The 23914-nt window shown below is 40.9% G+C and overlaps 1 protein-coding gene across 2 annotated transcripts in view; it reads right to left on the reverse strand.

The window, feature by feature from the left end:
- Window positions 1–23914, reverse strand: part of AFG2A (AFG2 AAA ATPase homolog A) — a 254821-nt gene that overhangs the window by 204407 nt on the left and 26500 nt on the right. For both annotated transcript variants that reach the window (XR_013813591.1, XM_079772599.1), the window contains exon 10: window positions 8104–8258. Coding sequence is in view for 1 of the 2 variants with exons in the window: in XM_079772599.1 (XP_079628725.1) it covers window positions 8104–8258 (155 nt within the window). In the remaining variant the exon portion in view is untranslated. The remainder of the gene's footprint in view (window positions 1–8103; window positions 8259–23914) is intronic.

The following is a 23914-nucleotide window of genomic DNA, read 5'->3' on the forward strand; positions in this document are numbered from 1 at the left end:
ATAAGGCTAAAACTACAATCTTGATTTTGGCACAGAGTATTTCCTGGTTAAAAGTAATCTACTTTCCCAAATGTGCTTTCCTGTTCAATTGTTATTACTTAAAACTATAAAAATGTACAAGAGAAGTTGGCAAAAAAGACTGGGATCTTGGGAGTGATAGAAGACACTCTTCTGTCTAGACAACAAGAACCCAAATCAAAAGAAACCGATTTCAAAAGCCCTGCCAAGAACCAATGTGGAATTAATAGAATTTCCACAGGTTGTACTATCTATTCCAAAAAAAGCAATCTGTTGTTTAGGAAAGCATCACAGAAACCCTCAATCCTTTGAATCTGTAAAAAATAAAGAAAATATAGAATACAGTGCTGTTTTTAAAATACAGAAACTCAAATAAATTCTTTCTAATTATCCCGAGGGTACATGAAGAGTGAACTGTAATTATGGTCAATTAAACTATTTAACTCAAATCTCTGCACCAGAAAAGTAATGCTAATGAGCTCATCCTATGAAATTCAACTGGCTTGTCACATTCTGATGATCTCCTCTCATCTGAAAAGGTGCCAAATGAAAATACACCAGTAAATTTTGAATATGTAATTAGTGAAGCAGAAAGCCTTTTGATTACTCATATAATTAAGAAGTTTGCTACTTTCTAAAATGGGAGTAAATAAGGAGTGTTAGTTTAACTAATGACATGTGGTATATACTCAATGTGACTGCCGACTACTTGGAAGTTTAACCTGGACCCAAGTTTACAAAGGGGTTTGGGGCCATACAGTCAGTCCTGAGGCTCCGGTCGCAAAAGAAGTCATAGGTTCACATGAAAGTAAAGCCCCATCTTTTTATTGGCTTTTAGCTTATTCTGAACCAAGTGTCTAAATTCTGAAAACTGTAATCCAAAGGCAGTATCACAAGTATAAAGATGGATTATTTCCAAATAATAAGGGATAACTCAAAACTACATAAAATGAAATACGGAAAGCCTGGGGGTCAGGAAGGGGAGGTTAAGATTCATAAATGAATTAAGCTTGATGACAATTAATTGGTATATATTTGGTTAAGATTGCTATTTATCAGTAATAATTGCTAGGGTGTAAATACAATAATAATGTAAAAATACCACATATTGAAAGCGTATTTTTTCTTTACCTTAATGAGAATTTTTAATAGATTAAGGAAATAACATGTTTCTGCAGAAAATATAAAGGACTATTCTATATCCTTCCAGAGTAGACAGCTTAGCTCTATTACAGGCATCTTAATTCCAAAAATGTTATATTCATTGAATAAACAGTAAGGATCAAAATTCACTACAGAAATCAACTACTTTATAAAATATGAAAAATATGAAGAATGTGGGTAATAACCAAGTATATGTATTTTGGTGTATACTTTTTCAGATATATCTGAAATGGACCATCTAATACATTTTTCCATGAAAAATTATATTCACTCATTCATTAAACAAATATTGATTGGATATTGATTGGACATCTCTTATGTGTTAGTCATATGCTAAATATTAAGGATAAAAATAAAAAGAACCTCTGCTCTCATAAAACTTAAAATCCATTTAAAAAAAGCAAGCTATACCCTTTTGCTAAAAATTGAACATTTTTATAGGAAGGAGAAGATATTACAGTTATTTTTCATTTTCTTTTTAAAATCTCTATGCATCTTAAAATTATCCAGTATTATTCCTGATAATAATTTTGTCTTGTTTTCTTTATATTTTTGTGTTTTGTTTTGTTTTAGAGAAAGTGGAAGAGAGACGGAAAGACAGAGAGAAACATTGATATGAGAGAAACACTTCAATTGGTTGCCTCCTGCACGTGCCCTGACCAGGGACCAGGAGGAGCCTGAAACCCAGGTACGAGGTATGTGCCCTTGACTGGAATCGAACCCGGGACCATTCAGTTCCGCAGGCCAACACTCTATCCAGAGCTACGGCGTTCCTCATAATAATAAAGGGGATCTTTTCAGTCAAGAAAATAAACTGCAGTAGAGAGTAAAAAAGAAAAAAGGACTAAAGTGACAATAAAATAAGATTTTGTTTAAGCTCTTTGTAATTTAAAAATTTTATCTCACAATTATACTAGTAAATTAGAGCAATCTTTTTGAAAAAAACAACTTAGCTTTAAAAAGCAGATATTTTAGTCTGATAATTCAACTTCTAGGAATCATAAATGCAGATTTGGACACAAATCATATTTATAACCATTTTAGAGAAAAACAAAAAACCTAAATATTTGAGAATGGAAGGGTAAAACAAATTACGGTTTATCCAACTAAGTCTATTATTTGGTCATTAAAAAGATATTAGCCAATAAATTTTAAAATAAAATGTTTACCATATAATTTTAAGTGAAAAAAAGCAGAATATAAAATTATATCCTATACTAAAATATCTATATACACAGAAAAAATATATAAAATCTATAGGAACTATAACAAAATATTAACAGTTGTTATCTCTGAGTGAAAAATTGAACTTTCACAATACATATTAGAATATTCAAAGATTCTAAGAATTCTTCTGGTAAAGAAATACATTTGACTTTAATCACCAATTAATTGTAAAATGCATTTGACTTTTAATATACCAACTGGTATAATCACCATTTCAGAATGTCCAAAAAAAAAAAAAGGGGAACCATTAATTTAAGTAAGTGGCTAACACTTATGGTCTCCTAAAATTAATAATGTATTATATTATAACTGGCAACATTCCCATCTTAAAACATTTCTTTCAAACTTAAATATAAATAGGCAAGTGTGATTTCAAGGTTTTAATTTCACACACTAAAATCTTTTCTCAAAAGATGTTGAATGCTCAATTTACTATTAAAAAATGTTCACAATTAAATAGCTACTTGAAACAGGTTTTCTATAGCAAAATAAGCATTAAACGTTCTGCAGAAATAATTTGGAGATATTTTTGTAGATATAGTAGCCAGAAATCAGAAGGTGAAGTTTAGGAGTCCAATTATAGAAATGTTGACTTCTCAGGAAATTTTACAATCTGAAGTGAGCATAAAAAGCAATATAAGAAAGTCCTTTGACCAGGGCTAACCACGCTGGAGCTCATGAGTAACATCACAGGACACCATGGACCCATGCCAAACCATAAAGTGCCAAATGGAAAATGGCACCAGTCCATGGATTGTAAATACTGTATCAAAAGAAAATAAAGGAAAAAATCTTTCATTAGCTCAATTAAAAATGCAGTTATAGTACCAGTTCCTGCGATGAATAAATCAGTTCAGCAGGTCCAAGAGCTGACAGCCACTGTTTAAACACATTCTCCACTGGCAGCAACTTGAAGTTTAAAACCTCACTGTATGTTTCCCTAGTTCCTGAAGTTTTTTTTAAACTAAAGTGTTTTGGGATGGTGTAGTTGATTTATAACCCTATCATCTGAAATTTTCACATGTGGCATTTTATGGTTAGGCATCTACCTGACCCATTATACTATGCAACAGTAGCCAATAAAATTAAGATAAATACTGCAAATAAAAGTATTCATACCAATATGCCCAAACTTTAGGCCATAAATTCCAAAGAAATGAAAAGCTTCTACTAACCCAACATTAACCATTCACTATTTCATAACCCTATTTGTCAAATTATTCTTACTAAATTAGCATGTTATCCTACAGAGCTTCTGAAAAACCCCAAAGGTAGGCTGTAAGTTCAGTAAGTAAATTTAAAAATGTTTCAAAAAGAATTCAAAATCACAGTAAGTAGCCTAAACTAGCAGGTAGGCCCTGGGGATGTTCCCATCTCTTGGGCACTGTTTACAAAATAATTGTATTCTTTAAGTTAACAAGTGTATCACTTAGCTTTTAGTGGCTAAAACAACAGACATATTATTTCTGACAATTCTGAGGGTTTACTGGGGTTCTGGTCTGGGCAAACTTCGATTGGGGTGGGATAGTCTAACATGGCAACATGTCTGACAATTGGGTGGATGGCAGGACTAAGGGGATCTCAGGTAGGAGGGCTTATCTCTGCTCCACATGATCTCTCATCCCCCAGGAAGCGAGTACAGATTTCTTCACATGGCTAATGCAGGGTCTCAAAGAGCAGCAAGAGCTGGCAAGCCCCAAGTGCTTTCAAGCTTGCTTGCATCATGACTGTGAATATCCTATTGGCCAAAGCAAGTTACATGGCCAAGTACAGATTCAAAAGGGAAAAAACTTAACTCTATCTCTTTTATGACAGATACTACAAACTTACAGTACAAAGGGCAAACACACAGTGATGGGAAGAATTTGTGGTCATTTTTAGCAATCTACCACCCTGCAAAATGCACAAGAACCTGCTCCACATAGTCCATGGTCAAATAAGTGTCCATAACAGCTCTTTTGACACTTCAGTCTCTATATCAAAAGACTGAGAAATCCTGCAGCAAAGAAATACAGTTGGTTTTATTTACACCAGCATTTCCCAAACTTATCCTATATAATAAAACCCTAATATGCAAATTGACCAAACCGTGGAACTACCAGTCACTATGATGCGCACTAACCACCAGGGGCAGAGGCTCAACACAGGAGCCTCCCCCAGTTGGGGCCAGCAAGCGGGCAGCGCCAGGCTGCCGGCCAAGGAAGGTGCCAATAGGGGGCCCCTCGATCGCCCTGCCTGCCGATTACCCCGTAGAGGGAGGCGACTGGTGACAGCAAGGGTTTGGGGGACCCCCAATCGCCTTACAGATTGGCCCTGATCTCCAGCCAGGCCTAAGGAACCTACCCTATATATTGGGAACAGTCTCTTAGATTTAAAAATTAAAACCTGACAAGGCTACTCTAACACTGAAAAAACAGGATGATGCAGTGATGACATGCATGGACTCTGGGTTGCACATTTTGTGGTCAGCCCTGATTCTGACACTTATTACTGTGTGACAAAGCCAATTGCTTAACTTCTCTCTGCTTCAGTTTTTCCACCCATAAGATGAGGGAAATGGTACTGCTGTCTCAGAAGGATCATGTTATATACTACTTTTTATAATCAGGGCAAAAAAAATGTAGTTGCCCATACAACAGCAAGATGCCTTTCACCTGTATGAAAAGTATGGTCACTGGTGCATGCAGCGTCCCGGATTGCGAGAGGGATGTCCGACTGCCAGTTTAGGCCCAATCCCCATGGGAATCGGACATCCCCACGAGGGGTCCCAGATTGCGAGAGGGCGCAGGCCGGGCTGAGGGACACCTCCCCCCATGCGCAAATTTCGTGCCCTGAGCCTCTAGTCCTATATAATAAAGGCTAATATGCAAATAGACCGAACAGCAGAACGACCAGTCGCTATGATGCGCACTGACCACCAGGAGGCAGACGGTCAACGCAGGAGCTGGCCCCTGGTGATCAGTGCACTCCCACAGGGGGAGTGCTGCTCAGCCAGAAGCCAGGCTCATGGCTGGCGAACACAGTGGTGCTGGCGGGAGCCTCTTCTGCCTCCGCAGCAGCGCTAAGGACCCCTCGGGGGATGTCCAACTGATGGCTTAGGCTTGGGGGGAGCGGGCCTAAGCCGTCAATCGAACATCCCCCAAGGGCTCCCGGACTGTGAGAGGGCGCAGACCGGGCTGAGGGACCCCCCGAGTGCACGAATTTCATGCACTGGGCCTCTATTTGACCATAAAACACATTTTTCAAGTTATGGTCACTTTTAAAAGTAAAAAAACCCCACTGATTTCTTCTCACTATACGGTTCCACAGCCTACTCTGTTGACTTGCTATCTTTTGAGTCTTTTATTTTTTAGCTTACGATTAAAAAATGTTACTGACCAAGAAAACTGTGAATATTAACACATCTATACACAATGAGGCAAATGGTTCAAAATTACATCTGACTCTCTAACAAGGCTCTAAGTTTTCAAATAGCTGTAATGTTAGAGCTTTTAAAAGAGTGTCTCAGCAGCAACAGAACTACCTCAAAAGATAAATTTAAATGGTGTGATATTATAGAGGCAAAAGGAAAGAACAGTCCAAAATTCCACTCTTCTATCAGAACTCTCTTAAAACTGATAGAGAGCAATCTGTTAACTTTCCTTGAGCAGCACAGAGACACAGTTCAGGCAAGCTTAATGGCCCATACTCTACCCCAATACTACCAATGCTTTGTTTCAATGTTCATTTTCCAGAAATCTATATCTATATATAAGAGAGAAATATGCTAATTAACTAGGACACCATAACGGGTCAACCAGACAGGAGGAAGTTGCGCACGCAGCATCAGGGGCAGGGTGGCAGGGGCCTCTGCGCACCTGTGCTGAGGGAGGGCCTGATCAGCAGCGGCCGGGGCTGCTTCAAGGGCCGAAGAGGGAGGCAGGGCTGGACTGGCAGTGACCACGGCTGCTGCGAGGCCCGGGGAGCGAGGCAGGGCCGGACTTGCAGCAGCCACGGCTGCTGTGGGGCCTGGGGAGCAAGGCAGAGCCGGACCATCAACTCAAGGGTGGGCAGCGCCGTGCGATTTCAAATCATGCGCTGGGCTCCTAGTCCTATCTAATAAAAATGGAATATGCAAATTGACCATCAGTTCACGACAAAGATGGCGGCACCCACAGCCAATAAAGAGGGAATATGCAAACTGACGTGACAAAGATGGCGGCGGCCAGGCCATGGCGACGACGCAGACATTCTGCCCTGCCCCAGCTGCTCCTGGCCTCTGGGCAGCGCGCGAAAGCAGAAGGAGGCTCTGGGCCAGAGTGTAGGCGGAAGGCAGCGGCCAGAGCGAAGGCCCGGGTCCCAGGTGCCAGCAGCCAGAGGAAGGAAGGCCTATTCTTGCACGAATCTTCGTGCATCAGGCCTCTAGTATTAATATAACAGGCTCACTTGGGACACAGAGGACATAACAAATGATCCACACAGAAAAGGTAACTTCTTGCCCTTGTGGTGATTGGATTAAGAACTTTGCAAAGACTATCTATGATAAACTAAATGTAAAAGGACCCCACAATCTATCAGACATCATTAGTAGAAGGCATCATAACTAGAAGATATTTTTGTTCTGAAATTAGCCTAGATGACATTTTCTGATAAAACTAAACATGCAATTAGTATACTACCCAGCAACTGCACTCTTGGGCATTTATTCCAGAGAAATGAAAACTTACATTCACATAAAACCTGTACAAGAATGTTCATAGCAGCTTTATTCATAATATCCCCAAAATGGAAACAGCCCAGATATCCTTTAACAAACAGGTGAGTGGTTAAACTACGGTACATATACCACAGACTACTACTCAGCAATAGAAAGGAACAAACTATTGATACACATGACAATTTGGATGCATCTCCAGGGAATTATATTAAGTGAAACAACCTAATCTCGAACTGCTCTATACTATATAATTCCAACATTTCTGAAATGACAACAGTTTAGAGATGGGTGTAGTAACAAGGTGGGTATGATTATTATACTAGTAAAAGGGCAAAGCAGGGGACCACTGTGGTGGTGGAACTTTTTAGCATCTCGATTCTGGCAAGATGCACAACCTTTACATGTAATAAAACTGCATAGGTGTAAATATACACATGTGCGTACACACACATAAACGAATACAAGTAACTCTGAGAAAATCTGAATAAGATCAATGATTACGACAATATAAATATCCTGCTTGTGATAATGTACTCTAGTTTTGCAGATGTTACCACCAGGGGAAACTTGGTAAACAATACACAGGAGCTCCCTATAGCAGTGATGGGCAACCTTTTGAGCTTGGTGTGTCAAACTTTGCCAAAAAACTGAGCATAACTCAGGTAGTGTGTCACTTTGAGGAAAAAACATTATTTCGCAAATGTTTCATCCTCAGGAACAGCAAATGTTTCATCCTCGGCATGCGGCCACCTTAGCGGCCGCGTGTCATCAGAAATGGCTACGCATGTCAGTGCTGACACACGTGTCATAGGTTCGCCATCACTGCCCTATAGTATTGTTTAGAACTGTACTGAATCTACAATTACCCCCACAAAAATTTCAATTAAAAAACATTTTTTTTAAAGTTTAGCCTAGGAAGGTAGTTTCCCTGGAGTCTTAGTTTCTTTCAGAGTTGAATTCAAACAGTGTGGCTTGCATGGGGGATACAAATGACTTACACTTGGGACATCAACTGCAACCTCCCTCATGGCACTGGGCCTGACGTCATTCATTCCCTGCAAGAAATCATTCAGAGTAATCTTCACCAACGCAGCCACCTTGCTGTCAGGGAGGTTAGGCTGTTTCTTCAGGACTCTCCGCAAGGCATTGAGACCTACAAAGAGAAAATTAACACAATATTTATCTTTTATCCCATAAATACAGACTGAACCATTACCATTAAAAATAATAACAACCCAAAACCTCATGCATATTTTAGCATTTCAAATGTGTTATGCTTGTGTGTATATATGGGGGTGGGAGGGTGGAGAAGAATATGGAAGAATGTGGGGGATAAAGGCAAAACTCCACGTGCTTAGTTTGGTAGGGAAAATACAACAAACTGATATGAAATAGGAAAAGACAGATACTTTACAATTGTGAAATGAAATAAAACAATATACATAAAAAAGACCATAAAGGTCCATCAAAATAATCTGTTTGGAGAATTTCCTTTAACAGGATAAAATATTAAAATAATAACATATCTTTTGCTTCTTAACTTCTTGTCAATATATTCAAACTAGAGCTACAAGTTTGGTAAGGTATTGGCAGAACATCTGAAAGGAAATACTCAGTTGGCAGGTTAGAAATGTAGTTTTGGAATTCAAGAGGAAGCCAGGCTTCAGTGTTATGTTCTATTATAAGATGGAAGAGACCTGTAAGAGGACGCTAGGGGCTGTCACCCAGCCCTCTCTCTGTGTCATTCTGTGAAAATTGAGGTTCAGGGAACTGGTGCAAATGCCGCTGCTCTGGCTACTTCTGCTACTATCAGTAATATTCTGTCCTTTGACAATGACCAGGAATACTGTGTCTTCTGCAAGCACTTGTGAAACTTGTTAGTTTGCAAGTAGGGTAAAAATCTCAGACCCTTCTGCCCTAGCCGGTTTGGCTGAGCGGATAGAGCATCGGCCTGCGAACTGAAGGATCCCAGGTTCAATTCCGGTCAAGGGCATATGCCCAGGTTGTGGGCTCGATCCCCAGTGGGGGACTTGCAGGAGACAGCCGGTCCATGATTCTCTCTCATCATGGATGTTTCTATCTCTCTCTCCCTCTTCCTTCCTCTCTAAAATCAATAAAAATATATATTTTTTAAAAAATCTCAGATACTTCAGAGCTCTTGACACAAAAATAAAAGTTTATGTTAAATTAGGTTGTTTTGTGCCCAACATTCTTTTTAGCTAAATGGTGCAATAGCATAGAAAACTAACTAAATAAAACTTTCAGTAATAAGGTGCTGTGTTGTATTCAATATCACCTTGGTGGCCTGAAAAAATTTAAGCAGTTTCTAAAAAAAATCTTCCATAAATGGAAGTACTCAAAACACCACAAGAATCTTACTGTTCTTCATGTCCCAAGTAACTATATGGCAATACTTGTCAATATTTCTAATTTAGACCAGACATCTTACTAATACCAGTACTGAGATACTAAAAACTTAAACAAGAGAAGTGGTCTAATAATTTTCCAGCGATGCTTATGTCATGTAAGCACAAAGTTTGATAATAAAGGAGACCAATTATTTTCACTTGAAGAAGGGGTTTGGAAAGAGCAGAAAATATGTGCTTTTTAAAAGGATACACTAGAGCAGTGGTCAGCAAACTCATTAGTCAACAGAGCCAAATATCAACAGTACAACGATTGAAATTTCTTTTGAGAGCCAAATTTTTTAAACTTAAACTTCTTCTAACACCACTTCTTCAAAATAGACTCGCCCAGGCCATGGTATTTTGTGGAAGTGCCACACTCAAAGGGGCCAAAGAGCCACATGTGGCTCGTGAGCCACAGTTTGCCGACCACGGCACTAGAGGCCCGGTGCACGAAATTCATGCACCAGTGTGTGTGTGTCCCTCAGGCCGGCCTGCAACGACGCAAGTGTTCAGAGGCCAGGCTCACGAATTTCAAACCGCTTCATCTGCCAACTCAAAAACCATGGCTATAATCAACTGCTATCTGATTTTAATCCCCCTGAGTATTGACGTATTTTTTTCTCATCCCTCCCAAAACTAATCCTAGAGTTTTAAGAATCTGGGAACTTGGGCAAAGGAGAAAACAACCAAGAAATTTGAAATCTCAGTTCATTACCTCAACCAAAACCAACAGTGCCTTTTTGTTTGTATTGGCCCAACTCAAATGATCAGATCATGTGAATCATAAAGCACAAAATGCAGGTGTCCTTACCTACTGTGTAAAGTTCAAAGTGTAATTAAGTGTGCTCTTTCTTGGTGGCAGAGTCATTTACTCTACACTTAAATGTTTGCGTTCCTTAAGCCTCTCTCTTTGTCGTACAGGCACACACGGTTGCATCATACTCAGATTCGCCAGCTGGGACTGGGGAGTGTGTGTTTTTCCTACCGGTCCTCAGTGCTAGCTGTCAGATGCACTAACCATTGCTTCCTCGCTGCATCTACCGCAGTGGAATGCAAGCTCCTGGCAAGAACAGCACCCAGAGAGCATTCCTGACAGATGCACAGTGTGCTTTAGCCAGGCGCTCGGCTGGAAAGTTTCCTCTAACCACGAACATCCGCTTTCAATCCCCGGAGCTGGCAGGGCGCAAGCTGGCTGGGTCCCCGCTACAAGGGGAAAGGGTTTTACACTCACTCCACTAGGCTGTCCAACCTGAGGAACAATCTCTCAGCCAAACTCCTCCAACCCACGTGGACAGGCTGTCCAAAGCTCTCGGGTGCTTAGAGAACACTGAGGTTCCCTCTCTGCAAAAGGGAGCATGGGCTTGCCCGGCTGGAAATCTGGGCACTGGAGGTAGACGGGGAGTCAGGGGAGCAGGGGCGCAGGAGGGAGCTAAACGCAGGAGGGAGCTAAACGCAGGAGGGAAAAGAAGCGCAGAAAGGAACAGAGTGCAGGAGAGAGTGGGGGTGCAGGAGAGAGTGGGGGTCTCAGGAGCCGGCAGGGACACAGGTGAGAGCCAGACGCCATAGGGAGCTTGGGGAAACGGGACGCCAGAATCAGCGGGTGCAAAAAGGGGTGCGCTTACAGGCATCGGCGGGCGCCCAGGAGGCGCTGGCTGGGAGATCTGCAGCGGACTCCCCAGAGCCTCTGAACTGTGGGTGTGAGGAGGATGTAGAGAGTTGGGGCGGGGGTTAGGGGGAGACAGCTAAGGGTGTGCCTTTGCCCAGGTTGGCTGCAGGAGTCTGATGTGAGGCTCCAGAGGCTGGCTTCGGGGAGTAGGAGTGGGGTGGGGTGGGTATTGGGTGCCTGGGCTACAAGATCAGCACACTCAGAAACATGCTGAGGTCCCGGCAGCTGTTCCAGCAGCAGCAGCGGCTCCAGCAGAGGAGGCGGCGGCGGCAGCGGAGACAGCGCGCAGCTCCAGCAGGGAAGGCGCCTGGCGCCCATGCCTCCGGCTCCCCACCGCAGCTGCCCTGACCTGGCCGTGACATCCCTCCGCAGGCCCAGCTGCCCTAACCTCTGGGGTGTTCCCTAAACGCGGCCCAACCCCACCACACCCCCCACCCCTGGCCTCCACAGCTCGGCATGGGCGCAGGGCGCTTGCCCTGGGCACCTCTGAACCCTGCAACCTGTCATCGGCTGCGCCTCTCCCCAACGGCACGGCCACCGAGGTGAGACTGCTGGTGCCCGGATCACCTCCTGCCTCACTGCTGCCCCCGGCCAGCGAGGGCCCCGCACCACTGTCACAGCAGTGGACAGCCAGCATGGGCCTGCTGATAGCGCTCATCGTGCTGCTCATCCGCTTGACTGATCGCAATCTTCCTGGCCCAGCCGCCGCCATCTTTGTCGTGTCAATTTGCATATTCCCTCCTTATTGGCTGTGGGTGCCCCATCTTTGTTGTGGAGTTATGGTCAATTTGCATATTTCCTCTTTATTAGATAGGATTATAAGCACATGTTTATAAAACAACAAAACCTCTGCACTTTAAAATACAAACTAAAAAATTTAAGAGCTGGGCAAAAACTCAAGGTCTATGAGGATAATAAGAAAACAGCAGTAGTTCACAGAGAAGACAGAAAAGGCAAAAGATGAAAAAGACTTGAGTGTTCAACAATTAAGAATAGTAAAAGTACAAAGATTGATTCTATGACAAACACAGCACAACTTAATATATCCAAATAATAGGTAAACATATTCACGTAAAATACATGAAATATAACATGAAAATTTGTGGGATGCTACTAAAGCTGTACTTACAAGGACAGTAACAGATACAATGCACATATTAGGAAAGAAAAATGGATGAAAGTCTAGAACAGTGATGGCGAACCTATGACACGCGTGTCAGCACTGACACACGTAGCCATTTCTGATGACACGCGGCCGCTAAGGCGGCCGCATGCCGAGGATGAAACATTTGCTGCTCCTGAGGATGAAACATTTGCGAAATAATGTTTTTTCCTCAAAGTGACACATTACCCGAGTTATGCTCAGTTTTTTGGCGAAGTTTGACACACCAAGCTCAAAAGGTTGCCCATCACTGGTCTAGGAGGTACTCTTCTCAGCTAATATCAGGGACATCTAACAGTTTAGTGGGGATTAGTGACAGTTCAGAAAACCCTTGCAAAAATCATTTAGTATATTCCTTTATTTCACAAATGATGAGAGACTACAAGGTGTATCCAAGTTCAAGAAGTCAGACTTGAAAAATGAGTTGATATTAAACTGATAACATGGAACTTAAGGACAAAGAGGCAGCAGAGTATTCCAGGCAGAGAACAGCATAAACAAAGGCCTAGGGACAAGAATTAGCTTAACACTTGAGACTAGGAGGCCCTGTAGAACAAGACAAAACCCCTGTCCTTAACGAAGTCACTCTTAGAAATATGAAAGGACATGTTTTAAGAACATGTTTTAAATAAACCTAAATCCAACTTTATTAATTTGTTTGTAGATATTTGAGAAGATAAAGTATAGTAGACTGCCAGAAAGGAACAAAGAGCAATGTGGAAGTTACAATGCAAAAGCAGTGAGCCACAGGCCTTCAGATGTTAAATGAATATCAGAGCTTACAATTTTAAAGATCCCTGGAGCCATCCTATAATTGCAACCAATCCTCCAAGGTCCTATATCTTCCACTAGCTCAGGAAAACTGCCTCGTTGGTCATCAGTTATCTCATTTATTAAGTGGAAAGATTAATATCTATATTCTCAATTATTTTTCAGCTTTAAAATCCTGTGATGCTAAGGTTAAATTATTTGACATCAATCATTCCTCACAAGGACATATTAGAATCTATGCCAAGAAATTAAATATTTAAAAATATACCTATTTTTATAAAGCAGAAGTAAACAATTAACCAGAGAAGCAAATGGACACATGTACATGATTAAGGAATATAGCTTAAAGCAAGCAATCTATGACATTTTCTTTCCTTGCTAAGTTTAAAGTTAGTTTTTAAAACGTAAACAAAAACAGAAGCAAACTTCACTGTTCTTAAAAATCTTTAAAACAAAAAACAGGTGTAACTAATTAAACAATAAATGTGTCATTTTATTTTATTTTCATTATTTTATTTTCCAGTGCTCTCAAAGCTGAGAATAGAAAACAAGATGCAATGAAGAGAAGAAAAGGCAAAATGCCCAGGCAAGCCTAATGTCAACACAGTCCTTCTAGTGTATGACGCATCCCCTCTCAAGCTCCATATCACCATTCAGATATAATCGTTTCAGGACAAAAGCAATTACTCTAAATTCATGCTCTTCAATATCATCTGCTCCAGATTCAATCAACAAACATCATGTAGCCACACACATATGGAATCCCACAATTTTACACTCAATGCTTGCTAAATTATGTTATGTTTGAAAGTGCAATTTAAGTTTATTAGAAACTAACAATGAACTTCAACTGACTCCAGAAATAATACTTTTTTAGAATTACTGCCTACCTACAGATACTTAATTATATCAAGAAGTAACAGGAAACATGGGCATCTGGATCTCAGATTTGAATTGTAAAAGTTGAGCATAAAATTTCCTAATAATATACTCAAGAACATCAAGTCTGCAAGCAAGTATAATAAAATCTAAGGCTCCCTTTTTAAAGTATACTTTCCTCAAAATATCAGAACTCCAGGAAATTTCTGTTTTATCTGGAGTCTTTACTCTCCCTCAACTCTGTATGAAGTATAGACAAGGTGATAAGTATCACTAGATATGTCACTGGAAGAGTTCTATTTCTCACTGCTCCTTCACAGAAAAGAAACAAGTACAATACCCTCAAAGAGGGCACTAAAAGCTCTTGCTTTTTTCACATTAAAAGTCACTGGTGTAACCTCAAGCAATCACAGGAGCCAGGTCTGTTCTGAATCCCCACCACTTTCAAAAGTTGCTTTTAAACATAATGGCACGCTTGCTGGAAAGCACACTAGTCTCATGACATGAATCTTGGGCCAAGACGTCCCAGACAGCTTGAGCTTGGATAGATCTGTAGTCTGTCCTCATCTGTGAAAAGGAATGTACTATACGATTTCTGAGGGTAGAAAGTTAAAAAACATCAGGATTAACTCACTTTACCAACTTCAACAAACTTTCCTAAAAATATAGCTTTTAGCTTCAAATTTTTAATATCAAATTATTTACTTGCCTGTTTTACCAACATTAACATGCTGAGTTGTTTTTTTTTAAAAAAAGAATAGTTGATTATAGCACAATTCTTATGCCAAGAAAGATTAAAGATCTACAGCTTGGTGGACCAGAGCATTGCCCAGATGAGAGGAACTAGGAAAATAATGAAGGCATATAGTCTGATTTTGAAAAGGAAGGCAGGCCAACTATGTTTATTCCTTTATATAAGAGGAAAAAAGAAAAACCTCTAAATAATAACACACCATTAAAAGTGAAAAAGTAATTGACAATCACTATCAGTTTCCACAACTTTCAACATTCCTCAATTTATTGCCATCTAGCAGCGAGCCAAGGACTAGACTAGAACTACTCTCTGAAGGCAACCCACGATCTCCCACTTGATGTCACTGTGGTCTCTAATACTGTGAATTCTGGCTCCACTACTTATTTCCTAAGTGATCTTGGGCAAGTTCTTTAACTTCTCTGACCTAAGTTTCATCACCTATAAAATGAAATCTTATAAGGGAGGCTGTAAGAAATGCATGAATACATGTTAGGAGCTTCCAACAGTGGCTGATACATTGCAAATACTCCATCAGTGGTAACTAATATTACATTATTTCTAATTACTTCCTCCCTGAAATCTCCCCCCATTTCACTTAAGTCACCCCTTTCTTAGTTATCTTCCCATCTCTCTAGTCACTCCTCAGTCTCCATACTATATCTTTTCTAACAGCCCAGCCTTTGATGGTGGTGCCCCACCTTCTCTCATCAGCATTGTAAACTCTCCCCTACCATTCACAAATACCCAACACACTGTACTATAATTACCTGTCACACCCAGCATTTCCCAGTGCCTCAAGGCCTCTAAGAGAAGAGATAGAGACTGTCTTATTATTCACTGAGGTAGCCCCAAAACCCAGTGCAGGGCCTGGCTCAAAAAATGAATGGATGGGCACCAGGGGGTAAACGAAGATGGCGGCATAGGTAAACACCTAAACTGCTGCCTTGCACAACAATTTCAAAACTACAACTAAAAGACAAAAGGTCTATCACCCAGAACCACGGGAAAGCTGGTTGAGTGGAAGTTCTACAACTAGAAGGAAAGAGAAAAAGAGCATTGAGACGTGCACAAGCGCTGAACAGCTGAGGTACGGAGGCACGCGAATCAGGCTGGTGGCGGGCGACTGGGTGCGCTGCTTTTTTCAACCTGAAGGGAGACAAGCTCCCGATTACTCTGAACTCCAGTTTCTGGGGAGACGCTGGGGACCCAAACTCCTATGGGGAGAAGCTGGACTGTCTGCCATCGGGTCGGAAAGTGAGGGTGGCTTTCTTGCAGAGGTGTGCGCAGCAATCATTGTTTACTATGCTGGGGCGTGAGACACAGGGACGGGGAAACTCAGAGACACAGAGACGGCTGACTGGCAGCCATCGCTGTTTGCCATGCCCTAGCCTAGTGACTCCCTGAGACCCCGCCCCGCACAATCTACAAACCCACCCAAGCTCCACGCAGCAGCTTTTGCATATAAATGGCCTGCCCTATCGCAGCTTAACCTAACAAACTGCAGCTCTGGTCAGACAGCTCCAAAACCTCCAAACCCCAAGCAAAGAGGAGAAAACTGTAGTTCTCACTGTAGTTCCTGCTGGGTGGCCTCAGACAGTAGCTGACCTGCACTCCATTGGAGATACAGAAGCTAGTGTATCTAGTGGTCAGTGTGAGACGACACCAGATTTCAACTTCTCACATCCATAAGTGACACATTCAAGAGGCAGACTCGGTGAGCACCAAAGCCCCACTGAAACAAGTCCTGCCCCATAAGCATGTCTCCAGCACAGCAGTTCTTCCATTATAGACACAGCGGGTCCTCACAGTTAATTGGCCTGGAGGTCAATTCCTCCCAGTGTACCAACAGCAATCAAGGCTTAACTATACCAAGACTTTGCACTCAGCCCACAAAGGGGTGCACCAAGAGTGTCCACCTCAAGTGATAGGGGAGGCTGAACCACTGGGCCCTATAGGTCACCTACCACAGAAAACCACTCCATCAAAACAGGGAAGCAGCAAAATGCGGAGACAAAGAAACATGTCATGAATAAAAGATATGGAAGAAAGCAAACTACTGGACATAGAATTCAAAACCATATTTATAAGGTTACTCAAGAATCTTCTAAAAACCACCGGGAAACTGGATGAGACCTCCGAGGAGCTTAGTGAGATCTTCAAGGACCTTAATGAGAATGCCAAAAAAATGGAAAAGGACCAGTCAGAAATTAAGCATACACTGTCTGAAATAAAGAATATACAGAAATTCAACTGTAGATCAAAGGACCCCAAGAATCAAACCAAAGATCTGAAATATGAGGAAACAAAAAACACCGAACCAGAAAAACAAAAAGAAAAAAGAATCCAAAAATCTGAAGATAGTGTAAGGAGCCTCTGGGACAACTTTAAGCGTACCAACATCCGAATTATTGGGGTACCAGAAGAAGAGAGAGAGCAAAATATTGAAAACCTATTAGAAGAAATAATGACCGAAAACTTCCCCTACCTGGTGACTTACAAGTCCAGGAAGCGCAGAAAACCCCAAACAAGAGGAATCCAAAGAGGACCACACCAAGACACATCATAATTAAAATGCCATGGGCAAAAGACAAAGAGAGAATCTTGAAAGCAGCAAGAGAAAAACAGTTAGTTACCTACAAGGGAGTACCCATACAACTGTCAGCTGATTTCTCAACAGAAACTATGCAGGACAGATGGGAGTGGCAAGAAATATTCAAAGTGATGAACAGCAAGAACCTACAACCAAGATTACTCTACCCAGCAAAGCTATCATTCAGAATTGAAGGTCAGATAAAAGAGCTTCACAGACAAGAAAAAGCTAAAAGAGTTCATCACCACCAAACCAGGATTATATGAAATGGTGAAGGGTATTCTTTAAGAAGAGAAAGAAGAAGAAAAAGGTAAAGATAAAAATTATGAACAACAAAATGCCAACAAATACATACCTACCAACAAGTGAATCTAAAAATCAAGTGAATAAAAAATCTGATGAACAGAATGGACTGATGAATATAATAGAATCAGGGACATAGAAAGGGAGTGGACTGACAATTTTCAGGGGGAAGGGGGCCTGAGGGGTGCGGGAAGAGATTGGACAAAAATCTTACACTTATGGATGAAGACAGTGGCAGGGGGTTAGGGCATGGGGTGGGTTGGGGAATCAGGTGGAGGGGAGATATGGGGGGGGGGGGGGGGGGAAGAGGAACACCTGTAATAATCTGAACAATAAAGATTTATTTAAAATAAAAATAAAATGAATGGATGGCTGAACTCTATTCTCTCTAAGGGATTTCATTTACCATCTCATTACTGACAACTCCCAAACCCTTATCTCTAACCAAGACTCTGCAGTCTCCAAAACCTGCAATTCGAAGGCCTGCAGCTTAGAAAATAGAAAGAATAGAAGGGTGGGAGGTGGGATAGAGAATAATGTAATAGTCTAGAAAAGAACAATGAGTACTTAAAAATTTTTTTTTAATTTTTAAGAGCTCAAATTCTGAATAAATTTTGAAAATAGAGCTGATAGGATTTGACAAAGGAAAAGAGGAATCAAGAATAACTCTTGGAAATAACTTTTATTTAGATACACTGATTTGTTTTTGATTGTTTTAATTAGATAGAAAACCTTTCAAGTTTTATACTTTTCTAGTCTTGGCAAGACAACTCAAAAAATTTTCCACTAGCAAAGTAAATGGTACATAGCACTTAGAACTTAAACAGAATCAAACCTACCTTTTTTTCTAAACAAACCACTCAGCACCAGTCATTTCAAATGAACAGCAAAAGTAATACTAAGTTACCCAATTCACTGACAAAAAAAATCCATCTCTTAAATAATATCCATAATATTTATGCAGTAGGAAAAATCCTAACTCCACAAATATAATTATGACTATATTTCAGAATTATAAAACTGAGGGGAAAATTCATTGTTTTATAAGATACTACAGGCCCAGTGCACGGATTCGTGCACCAGTGGGGTCCCTCGGTCTGGCCTATGGAATCAGGCCAAAACCGGCTCTCTGACATCCCCTGAGGGATCCCGGATTGCAAGAAGGCACGGGCCAGGCCAAGGGACCCCACCAGTGAACGAATCTGTGCACCAGACCTCTAGTCTATAAGCCTAAGCGCGGGTCCCTCAGACTGGCCTGTGGGGATCAGGCCAAAACCAGCTCTCCGACATGCCCCAAGGGGTACTGGGTTGCCAGAGGGCACAGGCCAAGCTGAGGGAACCCTCTCCAGGCCTCTAGTCTACAATAATAAAAGCAGAATATGCTAATTAGACCAAACAATCTTACAGATGAAACCAGGGCTGCAAGGGAAGCCCAGGTCCCGTGTGCCAGAGGGAAGCCAGTGCCAGCAGCAGGGGGAAGGAAGGCCTCCTCTTGCATGAATTTCATCCATCGGGCCTCTAGAATGCATATAAGATCTTTTGTTAACCTCTACTCACTTTCCCCCCTTCCCCCTTCCCTCTGAGATTCATCAATCTGTCCCATGTTTCTATGCCTGTGGTTTCCACTCCTGCATTGAGCATCTGCCCCCTGGTGGTCATTGCACGTCATAGCTACCAGACAGTCAGTCGGCCAACCAGTTGCTTAGGCTTTTATATATAGATCATAGTATATAATTACTGGTTACTTATCCAGCTACAACAATGAATAAAGATATGCTCCCTTATAAAACACATTAATTAGAGTGGTAATCGTTCTACTTACATAAATTTAGTTTTGTTGCTCTACTGCAGACCTACAGTGGACTCATGTGCGATGAGGGAAGCAGGGAAGGGGAGAGACTGTGACTCTGATTGATTCAGCAAGAAAATCTGTCAGGGAGGCACCCCCCAAAAAAGCCACATCTATCTCTAGCCTGCATATTCTTATTGATGGGCAAGATCTTCACTGATCCAGATTCAGTAAAAATCACTACTCTAGCAAGGCAAAGAATTCTGCCAGATTTCCCCAATGTCTCTTGTACCAAAATAACCACGAATACTTCATAAAATACCAGGAATGTTGCCAAAATTCAAATAAACTTATACCTGAAAAATGTATAAATACACATAATATGAAACTTTTTTTTTTAAGAGAAAAGGTCCTATTTACCAAGGACCTGAATGAATGACATCTGCTGCCAGACTTTTGAAACCTCGTAAGAATTCTTAAAAATATGTTATCCCTATTTAGCAGGTAAGGAAACATAGTTCTAGGTTAAATGACACCCTAGCCGGTTTGGCTCAGTGGATAGCGTTGGCCTGTGGACTAAAGGGTCAAGGGCACACTCCCCCTCCCTTCTGCCCTCTCTAAAAATCAATGAAAAGATATCCTTGAGTGAGGATTAACAACAACAAAAAGAGGTAAAATGGCTTGCCCAAAGACTCTCAGCTAGCTAATAAAGGCAGCTAGCATGTGAACCTACACCATAAGCTTTCCACTAAACCCCACTATGTCCCTGGACTTTATTAAAAAATACTGAATTTTCACAGAATCAGTATTTTAATTCTAACTTAGAAAACACCATTGGAAGAACTCCAAACATGGTGGAAAAGGTTAGAAAGAGAACCCTTGGTGGAAAATGTTAGAAAGAGAAACTTTCATAAGAGTTAAGTACTTTGTACATAGTAGATCCACCATAAATTCCCCTTAAAATAAGTGAGTAATGGGTGAGAGGGAGGACTAACAGCTATAAATATCTCAGAACTCTGGTATAAGACAGGTAAAAGTTTCCATCTCAAGAAATGTCTACAGTCATTAGGTTTAGTATTATCACTAGACCTGTTTAAGTGTAATAATGATAAAATCATTGTTTAAATATGAGTTTTCATTCTTCCTGTTTGGTGATGCCCAAGTACTTGGTATGAACATGATGAAATGATGTGTAATCAACAAGGATGCTAAAGATAAAATTCTTAGAGTAGTGAAGCAAATACTTCCTTTCTCTGCAAACAAAATGTCTGAATCCACCTCTTGATAAAACCAGCTCTATTTATACTCACTCTCCTGAAATGGCACAGGCAGCCTTAGAAGGACAAGTTTATAATAAATCCCTGTATTTGGACAACACTGTTGCTAAGCATCTTCAAACATTCAGCAGAGTTTATATAATTCATGTCTCTGCTACATAATTAACATTTCATGCTTTCCAAAAAAGTGTAGTATGCTTATCTAGGTTGATAATTTAAAACATTATAAATTTCGAGAGAATTAATAAAAGGCTATGTAACTAATTCATTAGAAATGCAGCCTAATCCCAGGAGGAACACAAACACAGACATTCAATGTCAGGATGTGTCAGAGTTGAGCTGGTAAACAGCTTGTGAGATAAAACATTTCAAAATTCAGCTGCTTTCTACTTTAAAAGGTGAGCTACAAAACATTAGGCTTTTGGACAAGTCACGACATACAAAACCATGCTCTAGTGCAGTGGTCGGCAAACTCATTAGTCAACAGAGCCAAATATCAACAGTACAACGATTGAAATTTCTTTTGAGAGCCGAAAACCGACTTCTGCGCATGGGCCACGAAGTTTCAATTGCACTGTACGTGCGCGCCTACACGTGGTATTTTGTGGAAGAGCCACACTCAAGGGGCCAAAGAGCCGCGTGTGGCTCGCGAGCCACAGTTTGCCAACCACTGCTCTAGTGCAAAAGTTAGTTATAAAGGAAATATAACATTTGAAAATAAGTTTCACACCCAACTGTCAACATTACCATTCTATCTGCTCAGATAAGAGATCCAAATGTTGAAAGCAACACTACCTTAACATTTCCAACTTTCATATCATTATTGAGACCAAGGTAAAAGTTAGGGAAACTATTTAGTAACACTGAAAAGAAGAGAAAGTTGAGAGTAAGCACATTGCAAGAGACAGTGTCACTCTTCCAGGCTGTGGAGGAGGCTGTGGACCTTCCGTCCTCTGAAAAAGCTTGCACACAGGAACATATACCAACCACAGGGAGTCTGACCTTTTGTATTGGCATCCTGCAAACAACCTTTACATTACAAAAACAATCAGGAATATAGTTCACGTGGATTTTGTGAAACTTGGAATCACTTCACTGTATGTGATTACCAGGCATCTGTGCACCACATTTTTTGTTTAAAAGGGCAGAGGTTCCCTGATTAGAAGGCGGCCCAGAAGAAGGAAAACCATCAGACAACCAAAACCCAAAAGCTCAAAGAGCACAGAGGTCCACCAACCATAAGCAAGCAAATGTTCCAGGGAAAACCTACATCTATATGTTTATTTGTATTATTAATTCTTAACTGTTTCCTTAATTGTGGTTTTTCTATTTTTCAGAATTGTCTTATTTAAGTTTTATTCAAAACCATTATACATACTTGAAGGACAAACATGGACGCTCATTTTTCCTAGAGCAGGAGTTAAATGATATAGTCTGGAATAGTACATTACTGCCATGTAAAAACTCCGGGAAGAAATTAAAAACTATCAGAGGTAGTCAGAGAATTACATTCCCTAAATTTCATCCAGCTATTTAAATCAGTTATGGAGAATCTTCAAAACTCATAGAGCTGTTTGGCCTAGATCAGTGTGGTTCTCAGAGTGGAACCCTCAGACCAGCAGCATTAATACCACCTATAGCTTGATAGAAATGCAAAACTCCTGGCCCCCACCAGAATCTAATGAACCAGTAGGAGGGGACCCAGAATTGTATTTTTAACAAGCTCACGCAGGTTTAAACTGGAGCACCATAGGCCTAAATGAGGAATTCAAACCGCTCACAGGCAAATGCAGAAATGGCTGCTTCACAATCACTTGGGAAACAATGTAAATACTGTTTCCAGTTCCCCACCTCCCTTAATCAAGCATGGGGATGGGGCTTACATGTTCCCAGGTGAACATGACGCATAATGAGGTTTAAGAACCAATGTCCTCGGCTCTTGAAGTGTGGTCCCCCAAACACCAGCAGCAGCAGCAGCAGCTGGGAACTTGTTAGATGTTCGCAGGCAAGCAACCCAGACCTACTGAATCAGAAACTCAGGAAGTGGGGCACACTGGCCATCTATTTACTAAGTTCTCCAGATGATTCTGACACATGATAACGTCTGAGAACCCCTGCTCCAAGTGATCTGTCCTGAATTGGAAACATGTGAAAGGAACTATAATCCTGTGGAGAGGAATAAATATCCTCACAAATCTGGAGGTCAAGGTGCCATACTTCTCAGATATGCCAGTGGGCATTCTCAAGCTGTCCATTTAAGCACAGCATGATTTTGAGCAATGAAAATGCCTCCTGAAAAGCACTGGGTTAAAGCAGCTGAGAAATCTTATCCGTGGAAGTCAATAAGGACTAGAAATGCTCAAGTGAACAGCAGCAGTTATCAAAGGTGGCACAGAGCAAGTCCACCTCGTTTATGGCTCCTATAAACAGTAACCACTGTTTCCTCAGCACAGAGCAAAGATTTCTGAAGGCAACAGAGGAAAGAAGGAGATGAAGCTCACCAGAAGGCTAAAACCAAAACTCAACTCTAAGGTTAATAAACATTTTACCAAGGGGAGTAGGATGGTAATCAAGTCTCCCATTTTCACATCCACTTCAGATCAAATACTTCTTGGGCACCTATTATGTACCAGAAATCATGAATATTGCTCCCAAATATCAAGATGTCACCAGAACGCTTTTTTAATAAAACAATGATTCTAACTTTGTGTGCAACTCTAAGGTCAATTCAATGATTGTGACTACTTCAACTTGTCCAAGGAAACCTATGTTAAAAAGTGGGGAGAGAATGAAGGGTACCAATTCAAACTTCCCTAGGTAGTCATATTAAAACACTGAGAGCCATCTAATCATCCTCTAACTCCTCTAAATTTAGGCAGGATACAACATGAAATGTTCAATTCCTTTTATTTATAACTAGGATAGTGGTTCAAATTTACCATATGGCTGAGTTTTTTTCTTGCTATGCCTACAAAGCACACATCATAATTTATGGGGATGCCCTGTATGTTCAGGAAGTGGGATATACTTATACTTGTTCTACAGCAGTTGAACATAATTCTTATTTCTAATGCTTCTAGAATTTGAGTTGTTTTATCTTGCCTTCTGAGCTACACTATTAACCAATTTTATAATTCACTCAAGTCCTTAATAAAAAAATATAAAATTGTTTCAATGAGAAATTGCAGTTAACGTCACCATTAGTCTGCT

The sequence above is a fragment of the Cnephaeus nilssonii genome (assembly GCF_951640355.1).
Source record: "Cnephaeus nilssonii genome assembly, chromosome: 5".
In the NCBI taxonomy this organism is placed as follows: domain Eukaryota; kingdom Metazoa; phylum Chordata; class Mammalia; order Chiroptera; family Vespertilionidae; genus Cnephaeus; species Cnephaeus nilssonii.